Source organism: Chionomys nivalis, chromosome 7, assembly GCF_950005125.1.
Source record: "Chionomys nivalis chromosome 7, mChiNiv1.1, whole genome shotgun sequence".
Lineage (NCBI taxonomy): Eukaryota > Metazoa > Chordata > Mammalia > Rodentia > Cricetidae > Chionomys > Chionomys nivalis.
In genome coordinates this window covers 10402358-10429456 of record NC_080092.1, presented here as the reverse complement: position 1 = coordinate 10429456, position 27099 = coordinate 10402358, and the positions used below count along the sequence as shown (strand labels likewise).

The window sequence follows — 27099 nt, the reverse complement described above, 5'->3', positions numbered from 1 at the left end:
TAGTGATGGTCTTTGGTTTACCACAGACTCAGGGCCACCATGTGGCTAAGAGGTGAATGGTACGCAGAACTGCCCACTCCTAGCTCACAAGGTAGTCAGGAGACACCAGAACCTTCGTGGGGATCCCAGTCCCTGACTGCGTGCACCCTCTTTCCAGGGTCATGCTTCTGGCTCCTGGGTAGCAAGGTGGATCTTAATTGTGTGTTCTCAGCAATCAAGACCCTTGCCTGCCCTACAGAAAGTTCTAGAAGAAGTTCTACATTTACATGAAGAAACCAGTGAGAAATCCTGGTTCCTTAGTCTCAGCAGGATGAGGGAACTAAATATTACTTGCCCCAATTCCTTCCCCTGCCTTTCTATCTCTCTAGTCTCTGAGAAGAATCTGTGGCAGGAATTTGTTTTAACCTAAAGAAACTGACAGTCCTCTGAGCAGTAAGATGTATAAAATATGAGATGCATTCATATAATTATTTACTATGCTAGGCAATGGAAAATATCTACTTAGACTTACCTGCTTCTGAAAAACAAGTATTCTCTCTCTCTCTCCCTCCCTCCTTGCCTCCCCCCACCCCCATCCCTCATTTGTTTTGTTTGAGACAGGGTTTCTCTGTGTAGCCCTGGCTGTCCTGGAACTCAGAGATCCACCTGCCTCTTCCTCCTGCCGGGATGAAAGGTGTGCTCCCCAGCTCCCCAGCTCCTTCCATCCCTTTTACAGGTGAGAAGACTGAAATTCAGGGCCCTGCATATGCCCCGTGGCTAGTAACAGGCTGAGGACCTTTGATTTTTGACCTGGAAAGGATACTGCCTGACTCTGAGCAGGGTCATCACTACTCCAAGTGTGACCCAGAGACCAGCTTCTTCCTCAGCGTCACCCCAGAGCTTCCTGGAGATGCATGGATCAGAATACTTATTTAGCAAGATGCCCCAGACGACTAATTCACACATTACTATGGTTCGAGAGGCGCTGGTCTCCACCACTTCCTCTCCTCTCCTTTCCTGTGGCTTCCAACACTTAGAATCACCTTGTTCCTGATTCTTTATTTCCTCCCCTTCCTAAGCGGTTCACATTTAAAGTATCCATGAGGCAACCCTAGCAACAACAATAAAAACATATCTTCAGTAATCCCAGCACACAAAGACAAAACCACTGCAGGGTCAAAGACAAACAGTTTGACCCCAAGGCTTCTGCTCCCAGCCCTCCGCATTGGGAGGATCCCCACTGGGGCTTCCAGTTTCGGTTGGGCCTCTGGAACCTGGCACCTTCCCTCGGAACAGCAGTAGTTACGGCATTTCCTCCGCTGTATCTAACCCTTCCCACAGGCTCCTGTGGCTCTGTGATGACAAAGGTGGGGATGATGGTGGCTGTAGTGATGACACTGAGCTAAAGAGATCTGGTCTGGCTTCTTCTTTTATTTCTGATATTCTCAAAAGAACCTCTGCCGGGCAGTGGTGGTGCACACCTTTAATCCCAGCACTCAGGAGGCAGAGACAGGCGGATCTCTGTGAGTTCAAGGCCAATCTGGTCTGCAGAGTGAGTTCCAAGACAGCCAGGGCTACACAGAGAATCATAACAGAAGAAGCAAAAAATCTCTGACTCCAGTGGGAGTGAGAAGTCAGCATCACCCAAAAGAGCGTGAGGACCAGATAGTGAAGGGATGCCTGACTTTCACGCTGCCGTGTTTCCGCTCCCAGTTACTGGACCGTGTGTGTATATACATTAACACCTCCCAGCTTTGGTTTTTACACCTTACAGCCAAAGCACCCACCCCTGGCTGTCTGCTAAGCAGTTTGCCCCATGGCCTTCCTTCTCAAGCTAAAACCAACTGCTCTGGCAGAAAGTCTTCCACTGAAACCAGCTGTCCTGCTGGGGCTCCCAGAGCTCAACCTCAGGAAGCATTGGACCCAAATCTGTTGTGGGAGGCACATCAGATGCTCAGTTCCCTGAGATCCAAGGCCAGTGTCTTTCCTCCCCTCCTTCTCTGACTTTTTGCCAGAACCCCCGTTGGTGCCCAGAGCAGGAGGGACCAGAGGACACCGAGGTTCCCGGTGGGCTGAGTTCTGGTGAAATGACCATGGTTCCATATCAGGCCATGAAGTATCCTACTGTATGAACTGCCGCCAACACAGCCAGCTCAGCGCTGGCCGGGCCTGGCCACTGACGTCAAGGCACATGAATAGCAAGCCCCCAGTTCATCCCAAGAGGCCCACGGGAGGCCTAAGCACCTGACAGGCTGAATCCCAGGATCACTCACACTCAGGCTCAGCCTGGCACAAGCCAGCACTACCTCTCCTGGCAACCCTCCACCGTCAGCCCTCTTGGGGAATCTAGGCTTTTTGTTGCTCTCTGGACCTCACACCGCAGCAGTGGCTCCACCTTCTCTCCCCCACAACAAGCACACTGGCTTTGTTCCTCTACTCCCGCCTTATCCCTTCGAACTTTCTGTGGAGACAGATGAGTTTCCAAGGCCTGTGAACCCAGCTGGAGAGGAGGAAGCTCTGGCTAAGGCTGCCCAGAGGACAAGGTCAGGCTGGGACAGAACCCTTAACTGTGGCCTGGGGCTCCCACTATACCTCAGTGGTTTACCGGCTTGTGTTTCACAAGTTCCTCAGGGGAAAGGAAAGATGAAGTAGCGTGGAAACAGGGCCTCCTTCATAGCCCGTACCTCCCTGAATCTATCTGCCCCACCGTCTAGAGGGTGAGTATGGGAGAAACCTGACAACCTCAGCCCCCTTCCTTTCTGTTCCTGTACAGGTGCAAAACTCTGCACTAGATCTGGTCTTGCCCTCAGGGCTCTGAGACGTTTTGGAGTCCTTATTCTTTGATCCTCCTCACAGCCCTCTCCAGCAGAAAAGGCCAAGGCTATCGCTCTCTCTTGAAATGAGGAAGCAGACACAGGAAACGTAAGGCATTTGTCTGACAACTCATTCCTGCAGAGTTCTGCCTGGGAATGGTGTGACCATACCTACAAAGTTTTCCAAACACTGAATCCCGGCTCTGGGCCAGTATGTAGCTGTGTTTTATAAGATCATTCTAGAAAATACCAAGGCCCAAGACCCTCAACACTAAGTGTTCCTCAGCACCAACTACCAAGGAGCTCGGTCCCAAAGTTGAAAGTGGAGGTCTAAAGAACAAGTCTGAGAACCTAAGACATACTTTATTAATCTGTTTTGAGCACACCTCAATGTAAATTCTGCTGCAGGTTATCTCTTTAGGATTTGGGGGTAGGGTGGGAGTGGGGACAGGGTCTTACTGTGTATCCCTAGTCAGCCTGAACTTACTTTATAAATCAGACTAACTTTGAACTCAGAGATCTACCTGCCTCTGCCTCCTCAGGGCTAGGATTAAAGGCGAGTGCTGGTTCCTTAGCAGTCTTTAGTAAGGATAGACTGGTTATGCTCCTACACGCCTCCTCACCCATCTGATCTGAAGCTGTGATGATCAAAGTAACATGTAAGTGTTTTGACCCCCACGCATACCCACTTACGCTAATGAGCCATCAGTAGTAATAAAGATGCCAGGAGAAAGTCTTTTCTGTTTATATACCTAATCAGGAGCACACTTGCCTTGAGGTACACAGGAGTTCCAAGTCCCACAAGTCGCCCTTAGCCCACATCTCATGGGTTGTGTCTGGGGAAACATCAGACCTGTGACGCTGCCGCTGCTCTCACCCTTTCGGGCACCCTCTGTCTTCCAGCAGCAGGCTGAGCCTTCCTGCTAACCGTCCTCCATTTGTTTTTTCTTTTCACTTGTTTACTTTCTCTATCTCATTCTACAGTGACTTCTCACCATCCAGAGTTCCCTCTCCTGTGTCACAGGTGACGCCTTCCTCAGACAATGTGGCTGACAGCTGATGCCGTTTGGCGTTTCAGCAGAGAAGTGCCTGCCTGAGCAAAGGCTGTCTCCGTCCTCCAGAATCCAGGAACACTCTCTAGTCACCCATTGGCCTTTAGCCTTTCCTCCAGACAAGGGAGACAGGGTCCCACAGGAGAGGCAGTGGAGGCTGTCTTTGACTTCATGGCCAAGTCTCTAAAGTCAAGGCTAATCCCACCAGTACAGCTCGTCCCTGGCTGGACTCTGGCCCCCAAATGATTCATCAAGGGAACAGAACACACCAGCAAAGGCAGCAATCACAGAGAACCATCTCAGTGACCAACTACTCAAATTTCACTAGCTAAAACTCTAAGAGTACCTGCCTTGATTTCCCGGGAATCTTTGGTAGTATCTGCTTCTAGAACCCAGCTCCTGCTGCCTCTAAATCATCCCTGTGCCAAGTCAACCTCACCCTCTCTCCCACTAAGCCAACAACAGGAGCTGTGCTTGCCTTAGAACAGGGCCTTCTTTGCCCACCTATTTCTTCTTCTTTTGAAAAGGGTCGAAGTCTCTAACACACTTATTTTTAACCTACAGAGTACAGAGAATTGACAGAATAACTATTTTCCACCTCACCTCTAATTCCTGTGAATACTTGATTTGGGAGGTATACAGAGAAATTGCTATAAATCCCATGGCCATTGGTAGATCTATGGGTGCTTGTCTAGATGCCAGGGGATCATTAGTATAAACAATGTTCATTTTTGTTTTATTTGTTTGGCTCGTTAGTAGGCTGGTTGCTTGTTTGTTTGTTTTGACATAAGCACCATAGCCTGGCCTGGCTTCAAACTCCTTATGTAGCCAAGGCTAGTCTTAAACTCCTAATCCTTTTGCCTCCACCTCCCAAGTGCTGAGATCACGGGCATGCGTCACTATGCCTAGATGTTTGTTTGCTTGCTTGCTTGCTTTAAGTCAAGGTCCTGCTATATTGTTCCAGCTGGCTTGGTTCTATATAACTTAGCCTGAGGGAGGGAGGGCACTGTGAGCACGTGCTGCCACACCTGGCTTGCTTATTCGTTTGGAAAGGTGAATATCTCTAGGAGAAGCACAATATTAAGTCCTGAGCTGGGAATGTAGCTGATGGTAGAATGCTGGCCCGCACACATGAAGTCCTGGTCCCATCCCCAGAACGGCATAGACTGAGTGTGGTATCACATGCCTGTATCCCAGCACTTGGGAAGTGGTAACAAGAGAATCTGGGTCATTGAGTTTGAGGCCAGCCTGGGCTACATAAGACTCTGTCTCAAAAAAAGAAAAAAAGATTAAGTCCTGTTGCCTCCAAGTAAGCTGATAGAAGGAGTGCTCCGTTGAAACTGTTTTTCCAGAGATCAGCACAAAATCCTCACAAGAGTGTCTGGGAGTGATACCCTCAGTCTGCAAGGACTAAGCTGGCCGGCCAGGGAAGGAAGGAGGAATGAATGCAGGGTGGAGTCCGAGAAAGACTGAGGCAGGCGTCTGACTCCCGTATCTCCTCAGCTCCCAGTCTGAGGAGACTAAACCTCCCTGGCATCTGTAGGGAAGGATGCTAGGAAAACTGATGGTTTAACTTGTAGATGCCAGCAATGAGATACCCAGTGGGAGACAAAGGAGCGCAGCTCCCTCTGGATGCCCTGGGTTAGTCACTGGGGCTCAGCAATGAAGGAGCAGTGAGACCAGAGCCACCTCTTTCCCAGCCTAAGGAGGCTGGAAAAATCTGCACTTGGGAGCTGGATCTTCCCAGCCTGGGCCTGAACTGAAGCTTTCCCTGGTTACTTACACCTCACAGGCTGAGGCTTCCCCTGGCCAAATTTCTCATAGGCTGAGAAGGCTTCTGACCCTTAAGTCAAAAGCACCTCATACACCAGGCTGTAGAACCAATCACAGTCAGCCTACTTCTTCACCACCTCCTGCAGCTGGGCTCAAACAGTTCAGGGGAGTGGAAGTGCCATAGCTACCGTAGCAGGCCAACAGCACCCGGTCATACCAGCACTGCTGCCCACTGCCAGCAGGATAGCCTCAGTAGCTCTCACTCCCAGGCGCCACAAAAGCCGCCCGTTCCAGTGTCTGTTCATAGTGGAGGAAGGAGGAAGGGCAAGCCAAAGGCAGGCTGGTCAGCAGTGGGATAGGTATTATGCCCTAGCCTATAGACCTTTATGGAAAACTGCTCTTTGCCCAGGGCAGTCCACTCTGTCGCTCTGAGAATATCCCCAGATCCATGGCAGACGAGTTCCACTTCTGGCCCCTATATCCATACCCCCACATCTTGATTTTTAGCCTTATGGTTATTTTTACAATAGAGACTTCTAGAACTGAAGGAAAAGTATAAATTGATTCATTCAATTCTTATTCCACAAATGAAGAAACCAAGTCCAGAGGAGAAAGAAAAGGGGTATTAGAAGTCCCCCAGAGAGCGAGTACGAGACAGGACTAAGCACAAACTCTTCTAACCTGTCTTCACGCATGGTTCCTAACCAAATGCAACCAGCCCCCTTTTCCTGTCTAATAATTCTACCTTTTAGGCCCATGTTTCCACCTGCAAGACCCCGTATACCTTGGCTTGCTCACTCACTCCCCTATTTGCCTTCCCAGCAAGCCAGAAACATCTAGAGTAAGTTGGAGGCACAATTTTGTTTGGAGATTTGGGGGGAGGTTCCATCGAGAGCCTGAGAAAAGCCACCAGCCTTCACTATGAAGTCTCTGAAATGCCCAAGGTCACAAGGAGATTGCAGAGGTGTCTCAGCAGTCATCGTTGGGAGAGTTGAAAGGGAACAGCCCTAATGCTGGTGCTTCCTGGACAGGACAAACTCAGAACTCCAGAGCAGTGGCTCTCAACCTTCCTAGACCTTCAACCCTTTACTACAGTTCCTTGTGTTGTGGTGACCCCCAACCATAAAATTATTTTCATTGCTACTTCATAACTGTCATTTTGCTACTCTTAGGAATCATAATATAATATCTGTTTTCTAGTGGTCTGGGACAACCCCTGTGAAAGGGTCATTCAGCCCCTCAAAGGGGCTAAGAACCTCTGCTCCCAGAGTGGATAGAGGGGACGTGGGGAGAAGGTGGGGGGAGCGGGAAGAGGGGAGGGAGTGGAAACTGGGATAGGTATGTAAAATGAAACAAGATAGTTTTTAAAAATTAATTAATTAGCTGGGCGGTGGTGGCGCACACCTTTAATCCCAGCACTCGGGAGGCAGAGGCAGGCGGATCTCTGGGTGTTCGAGGCCAGCCTGGTCTACAAGAGCTAGTTCCGGGACAGGCTCCAAAGCTACAGAGAAACTCTGTCTCAAAAAACCAAAATAATAATAATAATAATAATTAATTAAAAAATAAAGAACCTCTGCTTGATGGGTGGTGGTGGCACATTCCTTTAATTCTAGCACTCAGGAGGCAGAGACAAGTGGATCTCTGTGAGTTCAAAGCCAGCCTGGTCTACAGTGTGAGTTTCAGGACAGGCTCCAAAGCTACAGAGAAACCTTGTCTCAAAAAACCAATAAATAAATAAATCTTTAAGAGAGAGAGGCAGGGGAGCAAAAATCAATTCTCTCACAGTTCCAAAAGTCAGAGTCAGAATCAAGGCATGAGCTGGGCAATGCTTCCCCCGAGCCCTAAAGGGGAGCGCCTGTCTGTTTCTCCGGCAGTCCCTGCCTTACAGCAAGTTTACAGCTGCCTCTACCAGTGTTTGTCTCCATCTCCACATGACCTTCTCCTCCTCCTTCTCTCCCCAGAAGGAAGCCACCATGTTGGACACAGAGCCTACCCTTCTCCTAGGAACCCAACCAACAGCCACGATAGCTCCACATCCCACAAACAGGTACTTGGCTTAGGACTTAAACATGTCTTGAGGTGTCATGATGGCCTTTATGCCTGGAATTCCCTCCTGATTTCTATAGGTTCCAGCCTTACCTGTCCCCTCTTGCTAGCCATGTCTCATACCACACCTCTTATGATGTCTTTTGGTTCATATCACTTGAGGTCACATGGATCTCTGGCCTCAATTCACTCATGACCAGACTTCACTACCCTGAGTAACGTGACGAGACACAGCCCCGCTCTCTATGGTAGTGACCTATCTTCCGAATGACATCTCCAGAGAAACGGCCGTGCCCAACACCTCTTTAGATTCATGTTATTCATGCCTGAAGGTTATTATTCAAATCACCTTCACTCAGCATGACTTTCTGACCAGCCTCCAAAATGCCTGTCTCACTGCCAATCCCTGTCCCAGGGCCAACTCCTGCTCTAACTTCAGAGCTCAGCTCTGAGGCTCCTCCCCCAGGAATTTCCTCCCCACCCCTTAAACTTAGTTCAGTGTGTCTGTTCTGTATTCCTGAAGTACCTGTCACCTTTTTCCCCAGGGAGACAGCAGGTGTTTAGCTGAGACTTAGCAGCTATCCGTGCACTGTGAGCATCTGATGACTGCTGAGAACATGTGACAATAACCCCCTTTCCCGTCGGTGCTTCTCAGGGCTCTCTGAAAAAGGAACACACAGCCACCCCTTCCCATGGCCCTGTGTGTTCCATCAGCCAGAGCCATGAATGATGTCGCTCCTCAGTGCACCCTTCCAGCTGTTCCTGTCTTATGCCAAGGAAGAACCAGAGCTCTACAGTGACCTAGAGGCCTATGACCTCTGCCCTGCTTCCCCTGTGACCTCATCTCTTCTCCTCTATCACCTTGACTACCCTGTCCACTTTAGAACTCTTGCTCCTCTTGGGCCACCCCGTGTCCCTCCTGTTCCTGTCCTTCGTGTTCTATCTTCCTGGACAGTTTGCTCTGACGTGATCAAGGCTCACTCCGGCTACCCACTGCCGACTGTCTCCCACTTAGCCTTGCTTTTTCGCTCGCCCTAGTTTTATTTTCCTTCACTGCATCTGTTTTCCAATACGCCTCATAACTTTCTTAGTTTCTTGTGGGTTGGAATTTGCTTCCTTAGCACCAAGAATAGCTATTTGTGTGGATGAACACAAAATGGATGGATGGAAAACAGTCTGATGGAAGATTTTTTTCGACTTGGGAACAGAATAGTTCTATAAGACAAGAGAAGTGGCATTGAGCCGTGTCCTGATGCCGGTACTTAACCTCCACAGGCCTACTTCTTGTGTGACTAAAGGGCCCTAGAAGAGCTGCTTTCCTACCTGACTGTGAAATAACCAAGTGAGCTGAGTTACTGAATAAAATCTCCCCTTGAAGACATTAGGATCCAATTAGAGGGCAATATGAGTGGGCAGGAAGCCAGAACTAGCACCCAGCATCAGTCTCCATGCCTGAGAAGGACTGTGGACAACAGGGGACCTGAATAGCTAGCTGCTCCTGGGATGTGAGGTTACTTGGGGACAGAGCTGCAGAAGACAAGCCAAGTGTGTGAGGGGAGCAGTGATTGTGGGGAGGAGGGGAGGAGAGCGCTGGGGAGCAGAGCACACAATGCCAGGCTAGCGAGGGAGACCAGTGGGTGCCTTGAAGTAGGCCTTGTGCTCACTGGTGAACATTTTACTATTGTTGTTGTTGCTCTTTTTTAAAAAGATTTATTTATGTGCTTGTGTGTGTGTGTGCTATGTGTATGTGGGTGCCTGAATAGGTTAGAAAACAGCATCAGATACCCTGTAGGCAGTTGTGAGCCACCTGATACGGGTGCTGGGACCCAAACTCAGGTCCTCTGAAAGAGCAGCCAGTACTCTTAACTACTGAGCAGTCTCTCCAGTACCCACTGATGCACATTTCTGAAAAGGTCTGGGCAAAGGCTAAAAGTAATCGCCTGATCCTGCTCCCTTCAGAACCAGAATGCACCAGTGCCCAGCTTCTAGAACTGCCTGGATGCCCAGACTCAGCTACCCACCATGAGGTGCCCCAGCTGCTCTACTCTGCAGCTGGCAGGAGGTCCGTGAGAATGGCGGCCTCACAGGGTAGTCTTTCAGAAGTTTATTCTGAGCAGCTTCTTCCAAAGCTCAGGAGGGCTTCCACATCCCACATATCCCTCACTTGGCTCCCACAACACCCAGGAGCTGAGATCAAGAGGGGAAATCGATACAGGGCCTCCCAAAGAAAGCAATACTGTGCATAGGCTCCCAACGTCTGAGTCCTCGCTCTTCCTGTCACTACCCACCCAGAAGCCAGTCCTCCCTTCCCTGGGATCCTCCACCTCTAACATGTTCCATAGCTGAGCGTACCCAGGCAGTCACACCCCACCTCCACGCACCCTTACAAGCTGGGCAGCTGCTCCCAGAATTCTCCACTCCAGCCAGCTGTCCATACATTCATTTAACATGTTTCCCTTGGGTGTGTCAGCAGAGCCCCAAATTAGCCACCAAATCCGTGTGGGGGCCGAGACAACAGGTGCCCCCTGCCCAGCAGAACACTCTTGCCCGCGGGACATAAAAACTAAACATTTGGGGGTAGCAACTACTAGACATCTTGGAACTAGAGCAGGTTGAATTGTGGGCTCTCAACACACGGTCCACCATGACCTGAGAATGTGACCTTCTTTGGAAATATGATTTTTGTAGATGTAATTAATTAAGATGAGATCATGTTAATTAGGGTGAGCTCTAAACCCAATGTCTTTAATATTTTTATATGATGAGGAAAAAACATAGAAGCACAGACGGGGAGGAGGCCAATGGAAGGCAGAGGTGAGACTGGAGAAGTGAAGCAAGGAGCCAGAGTGGCCAAGGGTTCCTGGCAGTCACAGAAGCTAGAAAAACACAAAGGCTTCCTCCACAAAGGCCTTCAGAAGTTCAGCCCTACCAATGCCTTGATTTTGGATTTCTTGCTCCCCAAATTGAGCAAGAACACATTTGTGGGTTTGGTTTGGTTTGGTGACAGGGTCTCACTGTAGCCCAGGCTGGTCTTGAACTCACAGACATCCATCGGCTTCTATCTCCTAAATGCTGGGTTTAAAGATGTGCACCACCACACCCAACCATTTCTAATGTTTTAAGCCGTCGAGCTTGGGGTGACTTGTTATGGCAACCACAGGAAAATGACATACGAACCAACACCTAAGCCTGGCCCTCAGAAACCTGCCAAACATTCTCCCACACTAAGCCAGATGAGATTTCACTAGTCCCAAGCCCCAGCCCCTACCCCTACCGTCCTGGCATCCTCATGCCTTCAGTCCCAGTTTGAACGCCCCCCTCCCAGCCACAGAGCCTGTCTGACAAGTGTTTCCCCTTCTCTGCTCTCTGGCTGCTTATTTTTAGCCCCTGATTCCATCTACCTTATATGGTCCTCTGTTCATCTCAGGAGTATGGACTACCCCCTCTCCTGGTTTGTAAGCTCTTTGAGGACAGAGAATCCCGAAGATATTAACAGCCCTAGCGGCAGTGAAATGCTGATAGATCCCCGGTTGTTCTTGTCCCATGACATTTGAGGAAACTGGCAGCACACGTCAAGTGACAGCATCTGCTCCGCAGTGAGAATGCTCTGGTGCTGTCACAGCCCTGCTAACATGAACGCTAAAAAACATCTAATATCAACGAACATTTTTTTGAGACAGTATCTCACTATGTAGCTCTGGCTGTCCTGGAACTCACTATGTAGAGCAGATCCTCCGGCTTCTGCCTCCAACCGATGGGATTAAAGGCATGCATGGCCATGCCTGGCTCAAAGACTTTTTTTTTTTTTTTTGAGACAGGGTCTGTATATCCCAGGCTGACCTCAAACTCACTATACATCCCAGGATACTGGGATGACCTTGAACTTCTGGTCTGTCCCACCCCCACCCCCCAACCCATACCTACCTCCCAAGTACTGGAATTACAAAGCACGCACCACCATGACCAGTTTAAACTGTGCTAGGGATAAAACCCAGGGCTTTGATCATGTTAAACAAGCACTCTGCCAGCTGAGCTCTTTTCCCCCAGCTCCCTTTTTCCTTCATAATCACATAGCCAACAGTTGAAGTATTATTATCCCCACTTAGTAGGTAAAGAAACGGGTACAAGGTGAGTGTAGTGGCACGTGTCTATAATCCCAGCATGTAGGGGCTTAAAGAAGGAGGGTTATGAGTTCAGGGCCAGCTACATAGAGAGACACGAGAGACACTGTTAACAGAAAGAAGAGAGGAAGAGGAGGAGCCAAGGGTTTGGCTTTGTCAGTCAAGCTTTTACCTATTGCCATCTAGGGAAAATTCTACTGGAGACAACTGGGCAACCAGGTTCTAACCCAATGGCCGCTTGGAGGTGGACCAGGGGCTGCCATTTGGCAGTGGCCTGCTGGAGGAGGAAAGGAAGGAGGGGACTCCCAAGCAAGCTCCAGGGCTCTCCCCTGGCTCAGTTCTGGGCTGAGCTCCCAGCACAGCCCACTTCCTGTAAGCCCCGAACTCCAGGCCAGGATTTGCCTGCACCTGTTTGAACTAAGAGTGCTGTCCCTGCTCTAGAAGGATCTAAAAATATCTGAGAGGGAGGAGAGGGGGTGGGTCTAGTCAACGGAAGAGCAGGCTAGGGAGCTGGCCACTCAGCTTAGCATTCAAGGCCTTTCCCAGCTGGCTACAACCCATCAGTGTGGCCTTGTCTCCCCTGAACATGAGCTTCCCATTCTAGCCAGTATGGCTCTCACTCTGTTCTTGCAGGCGCAAAACTCGGAGCTTCCCCCAGTCCTGTAGATAGCTCTTCTTACACAAATCATCTGCTCATTCACTAGACATCATTCAGTGCCTTCAGTGATCCAAACGCCGTGCTCAGGACTAGTAATGCTGTACAACAATCCCCTAGGCTTGCAGGGATTCTATATAGGCTATGGTTTTTTTTTTTTTTCCTGTACATTATTTTGTTTTTGTTTTTTGTTTTTTTTCGAGACAGGGTTTCTCTGTAGCTTTAGAGCCTGTCCAGGAACTAGCTCTTGTAGACCAGGCTGGCCTCAAACTCACAGAGATCCTCCTGTCTCTGCCTCCCCAGTGCTGGGATTAAAGGCGTAAGCCACCACCGCCCGGCTAACCGTTAATATTATTTATTTGTTGGTGAGGAGGGTGCACACATGCCATGGCATATGTGTGGAGCTCAGAAGGCAATCTGCAGGGGTTAACCCTCTCCTTCTACCATGTGAGATCTGGAGATGGAACTCAGGTTATCAAGCTTGGCAGCAAATGACTTTCTTTGCTGAACCATCTCACTGGCCCCATACAGTTTTAATTTACAAACTGAGCACAGAGACGGCTTGGAGATGTAGCTCACTTGTTCAAGCGTTTGCCCAGCATGGACAAAAGCCCTGGGTTCCATCCTTGACATCACAGAAAGCCAGGTATGCTCATGCACACATGCCATTGCAGCACTTGGGAGGGAGAGGCAGCACAATCAGGAGTTCAAGGCCATCTTAGACTAGTAGTGAGTTTGATGGCAGGCTGAGCTCCCTGAGACTGCCCCAGGAAGAGGGACATGGGATGCCAGATGGCTCAGTAAGAAAGGATGTTTGCTGCCAAGCCTGGATAACCTGAGTTTGAGCCCCAGAAGAAGACTGACTCCCGTGTTGAAATCTGACTCTTACACATGCACCAAGGCATGAATGTACATGTGTGCAAACACAGGGAGAGAGAAATAAATAAATGTAATAAGTTTTTAAGTTAGGCACAGTCATCTGAGGATCTAGCTCATGCATGAGACCCAGTAAGCGTGAAACCCTAGGTTCAGTCCCCAGTCCTGTGAGAAGGTGGGGGCATACATAACAAAAGAGTAACGAAGTAATAATCGCCTATATTATAACAATATACTATATGGAAGTTTAAACAGTGGTCAGTAGAGCAGTGCCTTTAATCCTGACTTCTAGACAGAAGCAGGTGGATCTCTGTGAGTTCCAGACCAGCCAGGCCAAAACTATATAGTGAGACTGTTTAAAAAGAAAAAAAGAAAAAGAGTTATTTAAAATTTATGAATTGTTTATTTCTGGGATTTTTTTTTTAATCTTTTTGGGCTATTTGGTCATAGTAAATGAAAATAAAACCATAGATTTAAAAAACAAACAAACAAACAAAAAACCAACAACAACAAAGCCAGGCAGTGGTGGCGCACGCCTTTAATCCCAGCATTCAGGAGGCAAAGGCAGATGTATCTCTGAGTTCGAGGCTAGCCTGGTTTACAGAGTGAGTTCCAGGACAGCCAGGGATACACAGATAAACCCTGTCTCAACAAACAAACAACATCAACAAAAACTACTTATTTACTATGTAAGAGGAATACTAAAAGCACAGCCTCCGCCCTCTGGGAGCTGATAGTTGTCCCTTCTGACAAGTGTGGCTGGCTCCCTCCTAACTACCCTCTGTACTCCAACCAGAGTGCAGGCTACAGGGTGTTAGGTAGATTTTTTTACAGTGCAAGTCATCTCTCCAAATAGAAGGTCAGTTCTTCAGGGCAGAGACACAGTCCATTCCTGCCTGTACCATGTGGCTCAGCCAGGACCTTGACAGTTCCGAGAAGGGTCTGAGAGAGCTAGAGACCCCACAAAAGCCTCAGCTCTCCCTCCTCAGGGGTAAAATACCCCACTCCTTGTCCTCACTCAAGTTCCCAGCGAGTTCAGTCATTTTGTTGTTCCCTCACACTTCTGACTACATCCTGACCCGAATCACCTCAGTCTCCTTGACTAAGGAGTTCTCTAAGGAAGGCCACACCCACATCCTTCTGCAGCCATGCTTACACGGTAGCTAGCTTACTCCAAACCGAAGGAAGAAGCAAGACCTCTCAAGGAGGCTGTGCAAAGAGAGATTTGGGAAAGGAGAGGAAGGGAAAAGCCCTTTCCTATTCCCCAAGACCCTTAGAGAGAGCCAGGAATCCCACCCTTGCTAAGATACTGTCCCATAGAATACTTCTGGCCTCATTGATGGCCACCCTGCTATCCTGCACCCTAGACAGCACCATCTCAAGAAAGACAGACTTCTGGAATGGCTCCCCCTGGCATCAATGTCTTCTTGGTGTCCTCAGAATTTGGCCATGGGCATACTTACCACAGGGCAACTGAAAGCAGCTCCCCGACTCCGTATTTGTTGAGAAAGAACTGGTAAGCTGGATGAAGAACTCACTATAAGGCACTGGCCTTCAAAGTGTGAATGGTTGAACTCTTGGTCCTTTAATTCAGATTAAATTCTGACTAAATTCTACTTATTAACCAATTATATTCAGATTATGAATCAAATTTATATTGTTACTTGTACTTCCTGCTTAATTCTGACACTTGACTTCTACTTCTCCATATAAGCTTTCTATCTTGCAACTGAGCAGCCCAGGAATTTCTGCTCTGGAAGGGAGGGTAAATACATAAGTTGACAAGTGACAGGCATGTCCCCCGAGGTGGAAGGGCCCTGGAACCTTGATTGTAAGTAAAACCACCTTCAGGAGTGGAAAAGAAAGAGGCAGAAACTAGATGAATCAAGACTCCTTGCTGGGCAGTGATGGTGCACATCTTTAATCCTAGCACTCAGAAGACAGAGGCAGGCAGATCTCTGAGTTCAAGGCCACCTGGTCTACCGAGTGAGTTTCAGGACAGCCAGAGATACACAGAGAAACCCTGTCTAAGGGGTACAGGAGAGGAAGACTCCTCAATCCTACAAAAACACACCAATCAGGCCAACAGGAAAGAGACCAGTTTCCAAAAGCTCAGATTAATCTGACAGTCCTATTTGTCCCCTAAAGTATGTTTGTCGCCTTCTCCTGCTGCCGAGCACACCAGGCTAGCCCCAGAGGACTGAGATTTCCGCCACACTGAACAAATCCAAAGCCCCGTTAGAGTGAGCTCACTGTGACTCCAATCTTCCTCAGGCAGAAGAAGGCCCACTCTGCAGCTCAGCCCCTTTGCACTCAGAACTCATGGACTATCTGTTGCTTCTGTATTGTAATTAAGGGGTTCCACAGGCCTTGCTCACCAAAGCAATGGGAAATTCCACCTTAGAGATGCATTTCTTGAGCTAAAATTGGAATCCTCTAGAATGGAGTGATCACAGAAAATGAGAGGTCTTCCATCGACGTGAGTGAGGCTTTTCCTGACTGCGCTGGGTTAGGTAGAAGTGGAGGTCAGAGCAGGTGCTAGCAGAGAGGCAGAGAAGTCAGACACCGAAGAATTACAGAGGCCCGGCAGGGTGGATGCATTCTAAAGACAGGCAGCTTCCGCTGTGATTGCCTTTCCAAGAAGGCAGGTGAGGAGAGAGCTGGGAATTCGGAGGAGTTCAGGCTCTCAGAGCAGAAATGAAGTACTCAAGCCGCAACCATCTATGTGCTCGTCTTGTTCACCGCCCCTTGTCCAATGAGAGAATTTGGCCTCTCAGCCAAGATGAAACCAATGGAGAGACCTGGGCTTGGACACCTGTCTTCATCCCTCAGTGAAGAAGAGCAGGGCCAGGTGACTCAGGCCATGGGCCTCCTCCATCAGTTTCTACTTAAAACAGAAAACAAATCCAGATGGAACCAGAACACATGGCAGGTTCACCAGGCGTTCACTCAGTACACATCCTGGATGATGGAGTCGGGGGAAGTCTATTTTCTACTGCAGTCACTACGACATCCACGCTCGTGAAAAGGCCGGGGTTTGCTTCTCCTCCAACCGCCCCTTCCAGGCATCTCACAGTTCTTCCTCAACAGAGGAGTCTGACTTGGCTTCAACTCAAAGTCAGAGTAACGAGTCTCCCTAACTACACAGAGCTCTTGAGAAATTTGTCTGGCTCTCCATTCTATGGCCTTCCACACCTTCTAGAGTAGTGGGGGTTCTCAATCTGTGGGTCATGACAAACCTCCATCTCCAAAAAATAATTACGTTACAATTCATAACAGCACAATTACAGTTATGAGTAGCAATGAAAGTAATTTTATGGTTGGGGTCACCACAACACAAAGGACTACATTAAAAAGTCACAGCACTCCTTGAGTCTTAGACACCCCATTTGCCATTCCTTCTTGTCCTTTCTTCTTTTTAAGTCAGTCTCATAGTCCAATGCTGTCTCTGACTCACTCGGAAGCCCAGAATGACCCTGAACTCCCGATTCTCCCCCAAGTGCTGAGATTGCCAGTATTTGCCACCATTCCTAGGATTATGTGGTGCTGGGACTCGAACCCAGGGCCTTATACATGCTAGGCAATCACTCTCCTAACTGAACCACAGCCCCAGTCCTTCCCTATGCTCTTCAACCTTTCCCTTTGCTCGGGATCCTTCCCTTCTGGCTCAGAAACTTGCTTGGTATTAAAATTTCTCTGTCTTCAATGCCTTCTGGCCCTGAATTCTGTTACTGGCTTTTATTCCCCTACTTAATCTTTAAGTCCCCACATCTAAATATGTTGCCTCTGTGTGATCACTAAATACTCTTAAATCCCTCATAATCTGCCAGTGACCTCTGGGTTGTCAAAATCAACACCTCATCGTCCCCACGACTCTGTGACATTTACTCCCCTTGACTGCCCCTTCCTCTAGGAGACATCCTTTCCCTTGGCCACCAGGCTGCTCTTTCCCCTGTATTCCTTCCCATCTTTCTGAAATTCATTTACTTATTATCCCCTTCCTCTTCCTAATCTTCAGTTCCAGTGTCCTTCAGAGATTAGTCCCTGGTCTTATTTTCTCCCTCTGCATTGCTCCCCGTTCCAAGCCTTGCTAGTCTTTGTATAAATGAATGGTTCCTCTACAGTACTAGGCCTGATTTTCGTCTCGTCCTGGGCTCCAATCTCATCTTTCCTCTGTTTTTGTTTGCTTGTTTGTTTAATACAAAGACCCACTACCTAGCCCAGGATGACCTTGAACTCATGATCTTCCTACCTGTCTCCCATGTGTCAACATACCTGTCAACTTCATCTTTCTAACCACTTTGAATCCCCATCCAGATGTCCCATGGTCTGCGGCACTCAAACTGCCCAAATTGAATTGTGTATGTGTATAACAGGGTCTCACTCCTGGCTGGCCTGAAACTCACTAGAAAAACCAAGCTGACAGTCTCAAACTCACAGAGGCACACCTGCCCCTGTCTCCTGAGTGCTAGAATTAAAGTCATGTATCACCACACTCAGCCCAAACTGAACATTTAGGATATGTCCTCTCTTACATAGCCTGCAATGTCTTTTTCTGACCTAAAAGAAGCTGGTCAGGGCTTCCTGCAGACCGCTCAGGTGGAGAACGCTGGCTTTTTGGACACTAACTCTGTTAGGGCTGCCTCTTCTCCCTACTCACAAGTTTGCTGGGGTCTATGCTCTCTGACCTATACTCCTGGCTGACCAGTTTCCAGCCCTACTCCTCCCAGTCAACACTATCAACAAAAGTCCTCCATGGTCACCCACTCTTCCCCTCAGCCGCCACTCAAAACCATCCACGCTACTGCAGGAGGTTCACTCATCCTGTCCCCTTTACATAGATCCCCTTTCTGCTGTCTTCTCGCGTCTGGACCATGCCTTCCTCGAGCTTCATCTTCCTTAATCTAAAAATACTCTCAGTGTCAGCAAATGGCTCAGCAGGTAAGGGTGCTTGCTAGGAAACCTGCTGACCTCAGTTAGATAGCCAAGTCTCCCAAAGTTGTCCCCTGACCTCTGCATGCATGCTGTGGCACATGTATGCCCCTCCCTAATCAGTAAAGGTAAATGTCATTTATTTCATAAAAAAGACATTCCTCAATCCACTCAGCTCAATGACCCTACTCCCTCTCACTGTCTCAAATCTCTATTATGGCAGTATCTTACCAGCCCAGGTATACTAGGAAGAGGAGGCTATCTTTTACCTTCCTTCTAGATCAAAGGCATGCCAAAATGTCTTCCGAATTCCTTCAGTATCATACTTTAAAAAACAGCACGCACAGCCAGGCAGTGGGGCACATGTCTTTAATCCCAGCACTCGGGAGTCAGAGGCAGGCTGATCTCTGTGAGTTCGAGACCAGCCTGGTCTACAGAGTGAGTTCCAAGACAGTCAAGGCTACACAGAGAAACCCTATCTTGGGGGAAAGGGGGAAGAACCAGCAGGCACAATAAATATAGGATGACTTTATAAAATAATGAAGTATTGCGAGCTGTGTGGACATATGGGTTCACACACTCGAGCGACACCACACGATGGCTTAGACTTGGGTTGGAGTAGAGAATGTGCCCATCCCCCGTTATGTGCAGCACACTCTCCCAGGTTGGGAGTAGAGAATGTGCCCATCCCCCATATTTGCAGCACACTCTCCCAGGTTGGGAGTAGAGAATGTGCCCATCCCCCATTATGTGCAGCACACTCTCCCAGGTTGGGAGTAGAGAATGTGCCCATCCCCCGTTATGTGCAGCACACTCTCCCAGGTTGGGAGTAGAGAATGTGCCCATCCCCCGTTATGTGCAGCACACTCTCCCAGGTTGGGAGTAGAGAATGTGCCCATCCCCCATATTTGCAGCACACTCTCCCAGATGTCACCTTCATTCCCACCAGGAAGCATAGCACCCAGCCTCGTCTCCCAGGCCAAGCCAGCAGCAGAAGCAGCCATCTTGTCTCCTTTGTTTGGGGCCTTCTCAGCCTACACTCACAAGCAGGCACCAAATGGCCAGCTGGTTGCAACTGGCCTCCTCTTCGCCTTCCTCAGGAGGTAAGGGGACTGAAGCACAGGGAAAGACCTGACTCCCGGTTCTGGCCAACCGTCAACTAGCTGTCTCATATATGGGGCAGAAACAGAATTTCCCAAACTGTGGTCCCCATGATACTGGGAAAGGAGTCACTGTCTCAAATGAACGAACCCATAAGCACACCCTGGCATAGCACTTCACAGATTCCATGTGCAAAATGGGAGGCAAGAGGCACTGGGTCCTGTCAGAGCTAGTATCGGGGGACATCACTTTGGGAGCTAGAAAGGCTTCTGGGGTCAGTTCTCTCCCTCAAGAACTCTGAATTCAGTCCTTTTAGCCTCCCTATAGAAGATAGCAGCAGCTGAACTGCCGTGGAGGAGACGGAAGGGAAGTTCCCTTTGGGTATACCAGCCTTATAGGCGTGACAGCCTCAAGGAGTGATATGGACACATTGCCCTAGGCCTATAGACGGGAGCTCCCAGCATAAACCAACCCTCGGGATGGCAGAGGGGGCCAGAGAGGAGTCAAAAATCTGCAAACCAGGGCTGAGATGGGTATGCGGGCGATGAATAGACACAAAAATCCCAGATCCCTCATCACAGAGCAGGAAGCGAAGGTGTCATGAATCGGCCTTTCACAATACACACCAATGGCTTCACCCCTAACAAATGCTGTCTTAGCATCACCTACTGCTCAATCCTCCAGGGAGGCAAAGGATCCAAAGCAACATTCTCAGGAACTTCCTGGATGGCCTCACCTGTGCCCCTTTCCACCTCTGCGTACAGGCGCTGTAAGAGAGGGCAGGCAGGGGAGGAACACAGCTCCCCAGAGGAGTGACTGGCACACGTGCCTCTGTCACTGCCCGGAAAGGTCCCCTCACTTCTCTGGGTTGTCCTCTCCTTCACTGTCCAAAGAACACATCGATTAAGTCATCTCTAGGGTTCTTGACGAGACCTACCTCCCTGCCAGGTGCAGACCCCAGGAAGCACTCAGGTCATCGTAAAGAACTCGGGGGCGGCAGGACAAGGGTGGAGACCAGAGGTACCTGATGACAGGAGCCCATGGCTGCTCCAAGTCCTGGTGTAGGTACTTGTGACTCATAGCTAGGGAAGCAGGGTGTTGGGTCTCCTAATAGGAAGAAGAGTCAACCACCCAGCCTAGAGGAAATACGGGAGCAATGTGGAGGAGATAAGAACAGGTAGAGTTCCAGGATTCCTATCCTTGGAAGCTGGGGTAGGGCTAGAGAAGAAAGACATCTGCTTTTTCCAGCCCAGGGCAGAGCAAAATGGGGGTAAATGACAGGAGGAGTGAGGAGAGGAGTTCAGGTACAAAGACGTGATCCTTGACCAGGATGGCACATTCTGAGGGAAAATTCACCACTAGGAAAGATTACTGTCATAAGGGTACAGGGAAATAATCTGGTGTCTTGGAACCTCCCGCTAAATTTAAGCAGCAGCCACCTTAAAGTATACAATCTCCATCTGGCAGAGTAATGGTCACTCGGCTGGAAGGAGCAGGCAGGGGAATTTGCACACTAATGGACCCGCAGGAGCAGGCATGCTCACACTGCTGGGTGCAGGAAAGTAACAGCCTGGAGAAATGTTCACACAAAGCACGGGCCCCTTTTCCCCATAGCGAGAGCTCTGAGCAGAGATTTTGGAATATTCTGGATATCCAGTTCTCTCTATACGAAGAGAGAATATAAAAGATGCCCCTAAAAGGACAGAAATTCCTGGGACTCTGCTGTGTGGAAGCTTCAAGGTGGCAGCTGGGAAGGGGAAAGGGGAGAGGGTGGCAGTGGCTTCAGGCTCAGGATCCAATTACAGGGCAGTTTCCATACTTAGCCACCTGACAGCCGCATGGAATACTCACCACTCCAGCCACCATAGCCCCACAGACCAAATTAACTCAAGGGCAGACAAGGGCAGGGCCCAGAAGCAAGTTCAATAGCCCAGAGGCCCCCAGCCTTATCTCTTCCACCTCAAAGAATGTCTTTTGTTCATCCTGAGGCCTGTCCTCTCACTGGGACTGTACCTCTGCAGCTCCAGAGTCTCATGAGAGAGAACCTTAAAAACCTAAGGGCAGACCCACAAACCTCACGATCTCATGTGCAAAGACCAAGTGCTAGTCCCGGAGACAAGCCGCACAGTCCTAGACCCTAGGGGGATTCTTAGGGCACCTCCCCCAAAGTATCCCCAAGGGGAAGCCAGCCTTGGGAGTCTTAAGAACAAGACAAGTGGCAAAATGATCAGGTGTCCCCTCCACAGCCTATAAATAACCCCCATGCTGCAACCCAAGCCACCGCCTCTGTCACACAAAGTGCTGAGATGTCAAAGGAAAGCCACCGTGTGCAGAGCCAAGCCCCCTTCTTGAAAGACCCTGTAACTCATACAGGCTTTCTCCCATTCCTCTCTGCATTCTGTCAAGTTGCTTCCAACACAATCACCAATTCTCAGCTTTATGTTCAATTCGACCCTATCCTGACTCGTCCTGCCCCACTGTTCATAAAATGATTCCCAGCTTTGCCTACAGTGCCCCACTCTGTCCGTGGACACGCAAGCCTAACGTCACCAGCTAGAACAGAGTCCTCTGTCCTATCCCCTACCAAGAGAGGAACTCAGAACCTCCATTCTAAAATTATGTTGTTTTTATTCATCTCAGAGATCCCTCTAGACTTGACTTGGAGGGTCCTCTTTTCCAGCATGTTCCAGCCAGACTCCTCTCTCTAAACCTGGCCCAGACCTCAGAACCATCTGTTCTCATTTCTTCTTAGAGCCCCTCACGAGCCCCCAGTTCTCTCTAACATCTCATCCTCTGTGTCCCAGGCCCCTGTGAGAAGGGCAGTGATACCAACAAGAAGCAAAGTCCTGCTGTCAGCCCCAGACCCTTACTCCAATAAAAACTCGGGACTGCCAGGGACCTAACAGGAGCCATTTGTGCAGGAGGCATACCTGCTTGTCCTGAGAGCAGCAGCGAGGCCAGGCAGCAGCAGAGCAGGAGCAGCGCCCTCATGGTGACTGCCAAGAGAGCCCAGCTGCTCCTCGTCTCTATTTATATGGTGGGTGCAGGCAGCCACAGCGGGCAGTGGAGGGCGGGGAGAAGGGTCACACAGTCACTAGGGCAACTGGGCAAACATGATAGGGAAGAAGCCCAGACCCTCAGGGATACTGCAGGTACTGCCCTAATCTCAAGCACCAGAAACCAGAGCCCAGTACTCGTTTGGTCCAGGGTAAAGACTAAGGGAATAAAGTGAGATGGCCTTTGGTCTGAGGCTCAGGAGTTAGGAACTTGCGTCTTCCTAGAATATTTGTTATCTTGACCTAAAGTCTCAGACAGGTCCAGGACTTGGAAATTCCTCCAAATGAAGGAATTATCAGCCGAATCAAAACCAGTCCTATTTGGTCGCCGATCTGCAGTCTAGCAAACAGGAAAACCCTCAGCATCTGACCTTTGAGGTCAGTGACTACAAGTTTATCCTCCCAGAGCCTCTGCATAGAGATTGCTGAGCAGAGGGAAAAAGGGGACTCGGAGAAGCGCCTGAGTGATGTGATGTCAGTCGGAGGTGGGGAGACAGATCCAGTTCCAGTGGGCAGGGGCTCCAGAATGTCCAGGCACTTCTGCAAAGTGCCATTTGATGCGGTGTCCTTTGGGCTGTGGTAGCCCTGAAAGCCAGGTGTGGGACGCAGAGAGACAACAGATGCTGGCCTGTGTGGCTAGGGGCACAGTGTCACCAGGAAAGGAGGAGGTAGCAACCAGCCATGGAGTGAATGAAGGCATCTGTTGTGTGCAGGGACTTTACAGTTCCCAAAGTTTGTTTGCATTGTACAGGAAACTGAACACAGGGCTTAGACCCTGCCAGAACACTCTCCCAGAAACCACATCCCTAGCCCTTGTGTGTGCTTTACATTTTTAAGAAGCTCTGTAGACCAGGCTTGTCTTAACTCAAGGATCTGCCTGTCTCTGCTGAGCGCTGGGATCAAAGGTGTGCACCACCGCTCCTAGTACCACACCTATTTAGAGGACACAAACTGATGAAATTTGACCTCTGTCTGCAAAGTCATCCACACCGGCACAATTAGGCAATGAACAGATTCCTCCCTACACAGTCAGGCAAACCTTTAACCCCCTTGCTGTCAATACAGGTTAGTTTGCATTTCACAACTATGGCTGTAAATATCGCCGATGCTCTTTATCTGTTTCCTTCACTTACACCTTACTTTGAGATTTAGTCACACTGTATCAATAGCTCATTCTTTTTTATCAGTGAGTAATCTCCCACAGTTGGCCTCCTACTCACCCGCTGATAGACACTGAGTTGTTTCCAATACTAGACTATTAAAAGGAAGGTTGTTACGAATACTTGTATGCATACCAGTGTACAGACAGAAGCTTTCGTTTCTCTTGGGTAACTGCCTAGGAGTGAAGCAGTTGGGTCATATGGCATCTACTTAAAATTTTCCCAAGGCAGCTGGGCAGTTAATCCTAGTACTTGGGAAGCAGAGGCAGGCGGATCTCAGTAAGTTTAGGGCCAGCCTGGTCTACAAAGCAAGTTCTAGGACAGTCGGGACTGTTATACAGAGAAACCCTGCCTCAATCAATCAATCAATCAATCAATAATTCCCAAGGTGATATTTGGAACATACTATTTTATGTTCCCAAAAGTGTACTAGAATTTCAGTCCTTTCCCAGCCTAACACTTGATATGGTTGGTCTATGTGGTCCTGGGAATGGAATCAAGGCCTTCCATGTGCTAGCCAAGAACCCCCCACTGAGCCATGCCTTCGTCCCTTACCTTCAGTCTTCAGATGTGTAGGTGTAGCTTGCTGCAGGGTTTTATTTTTTAAACAATTATTTTTGTGTGTGTGTGTGTGTGTGTGTGTGTGTGTGTGTGTGTGTGTGTGTGTGATGCACACAGAGTTCAGAAGACAGGACAGTTGTCTCCACCACCTGGATCCTGGGAATGGCGTTCCGGTCAACAGGCTTGGTGGCGAGTGCCTTTACCTGCTGGGCCATCTCACTCACTGCAGTTCATTTGTATTTCTCTAATAACTAATAATATTAATGTTTTCATTTATTTACTACCTATTTCTTAGATATATTTTTTATGAAATGCCTGTTCAAATTTTTTTCACTTATTATGAGATCTTTTGCTCAGTTTTGATCATGTATGCCGGATATAAATCCTTTATCAGAAATATGCTTGTAAATATTCTTTCCTAGGCTGTAGTTTCTCATTCCACTCACTAAAATGCCTTTCAAGGAACAAAATTCTTGATTTTTATCAAGTGCCGTTTATCAAATTTTCTTTTACGAATTAAGTGTTTATCTAAAAAATAGTGTCTTATCTAAAATCCCTGCTTCAAAAGTCACAGATTTTCAATATCTTCTTTCTGTCTGTGAGACAGGGCCTTATATGGAGCCCTTTGGGTACTACACCAGCCTCAAACTCACAGAGATCCAGGAATCTAAAATGGCTGAAAGACACTTAAGGAAATGTCCAACATCTTTAGTCATCAGAGAAATGCAAATCAAAACAACTCTGAGATTCCATCTTATACCTGTAAAAATGGCCAAGATCAAAAACACTGATGACAACTTATGCTGGAGAGGTTGTGGGGTTTGCTGGTGGGAATGCAAGCTAGTACAACCCCTTTGGATGTCAGTGTGGTGATTTCTCAGAAAATTAGGAAACAACCTTCCTCCAGACCCAGTAATACTACTTTTGGGTATATATCCAAAGGATGCTCAATCGTGCCACAAGGACATGTGCTCAACTAGCAGCTTTGTTTGTCATAGCCAGAACCTGGAAACAACCTAAATGCTCCTCGATGGAAGAATGGATAAGGAAAATGTGGTACATTTACACAATGGAGTACTACACAGCAGAAAAAAATAACGACAGCTTGAATTTTGAAGGAAAATGGATGGAGCTAGAAAACATCATTTTTGAGTGAGGTAACCCAGACACAGAAAGATAATTATCACATGTACTCACTCATAGGTGGTTTTTAAACATAAAGCAAAGAAAGCCAGCCTACGAACCACAATCCCAGAGAACTTAGACAACAATGTGGACACTAAGAGAGACTTACATAGATCTAATCTACATGGGAAGAAGAAAGTAGAAAAAGACAAAATTTCCTGAGTAATTGGGAACATGGGGACCTTGGGGAAGGGTTAAAGGGGGAAGGGGAGAGGCAGGGAGGGGAGCAGAGAAAAAGGTAGAGCTCAATAAATATCAAAATAATAACAATAATAATAAACTCACAGAGATCCGCCTGCCTCTGCTTCCCTATGCCCAGTGATTTATTTGTATTTTGTGTATGCATGTCTTACCCACGTGCATGTAAGTGTGCTGCATGTGTGCCTGGTGCCTGTGGAAACTAGAAGAGGGAATGGTTTGGACTGTCAGCTCCCGAATTTCGACACAGAGACTTTCTATTAATTATGAAAGTTTGGCCTTAGCTTAGGCTTATTCCCAATTAGCTCTTTCTTTTCCCAAGACAGGAATTCTGTGTAACAGTCCTGGCTTTCCTGGAACTCACTCTGTAGACCAGGCTGGCCTCAAACTCACAGAGATCCACCTGCCTCTGCCTCCTTGGGTGCTGGGATTAAAGGCATCCGCTACCACTGCCCGGCTCCCAACCAGCTCTTAAAACCTAAATTAACCCATTTATATTAATCTACATTTTGCCACATGACTCATTACCTCTCTTCGGTACCTTTGTCTGACTTCCTCTGTGTCTGGCAGGTTAATCTCCCTCCTCAGATTTTTTTTCCCAGAGTTCCCATCTCTCCCAGAAGTCCTGCCTTTCCTCTCTCACCTAGCTACTGGCTGTTCAGCTCTTTATTAAACCAATTAGAAGGTGCCTTAGGCTGGTGAGGTAAAACAAGGACATATCTTCACACAATAAAAAAAAGATTATCCCAACAATCATGTGGGTGCTAGAAACCAAACCAGGTCCTCTTCAAAAACAGCGTTTTTAACCACTGAATCATCTCTCCAGACCACTGTTGTTTGAAACACATTCTCACTTGTAACCCTGGCTGCCCTGGGACTCCCAATGTCCCTTGAATGATGGTGGCGCACACTTTTAAATATTTATTTATTTATTATGTATACAATATTCTGTGTCTGTGTATGCCTGAAGGCCAGAAGAGGGCACCAGACCTCACTACAGATGGCTGCGAGCCACCATGTGGTTGCTGGGAATTGAACTCAGGACCTTATGCAGAGCAGGCAATGCTCTTAACCGCTGAGCCATCTCTCCAGCCCTGGCGCACACTTTCAATCCTAGCACTGGGAGGCAGAGGCAGGTGGACCTCTATGGGTTTAGAAAAAAAAAAAAAAAAAAACAAATAATAAAATGAAACAAAACAGACATTCACTTGCCTCTGCCTCCCCAGTGCTAGCTTAAGAGAGGGCATCAATGCACCCAGTCAGTCTAGGGTGTTTTTGTTTGCTTGCTTGTCTCTGTATATATGTGTATGTGTGCTGTGGTCTGTGTGTGGAGGTCAGAGGACAGCTTATGGGAGGGAGTTCTCTTCATCCATCATGCAGGTCTCAGGGAACAAAATCAAGGTGCCAGGTGCCTTCGACAACAGACATTTCACTGGCTCCCAATTTAACGTTCTATACAACACATATAAAATCAAATTTTCAATCTTAAATAGCACATCAGCAAAACTAATCAGAAAACTGGATTATCATGATCAGTGTTATTACAGAGAGCACATAGTACTGGCAGGGCAATAATGAAGAAATACTTAAG

At 48.3% G+C, this 27099-nt stretch overlaps 1 protein-coding gene across 1 annotated transcript in view; it reads right to left on the bottom strand.

Annotated features, from left to right (window-relative positions):
• The window catches only part of Srl (sarcalumenin), a 42505-nt gene extending 20166 nt beyond the window's left edge, over positions 1–22339 (bottom strand). Inside the window, exon 1 of the mRNA XM_057776798.1 lies at positions 22279–22339. Within this exon, the coding sequence (XP_057632781.1) occupies positions 22279–22339 (61 nt within the window). The remainder of the gene's footprint in view (positions 1–22278) is intronic.
• Between the last annotated feature and the right edge of the window lie 4760 nt (positions 22340–27099).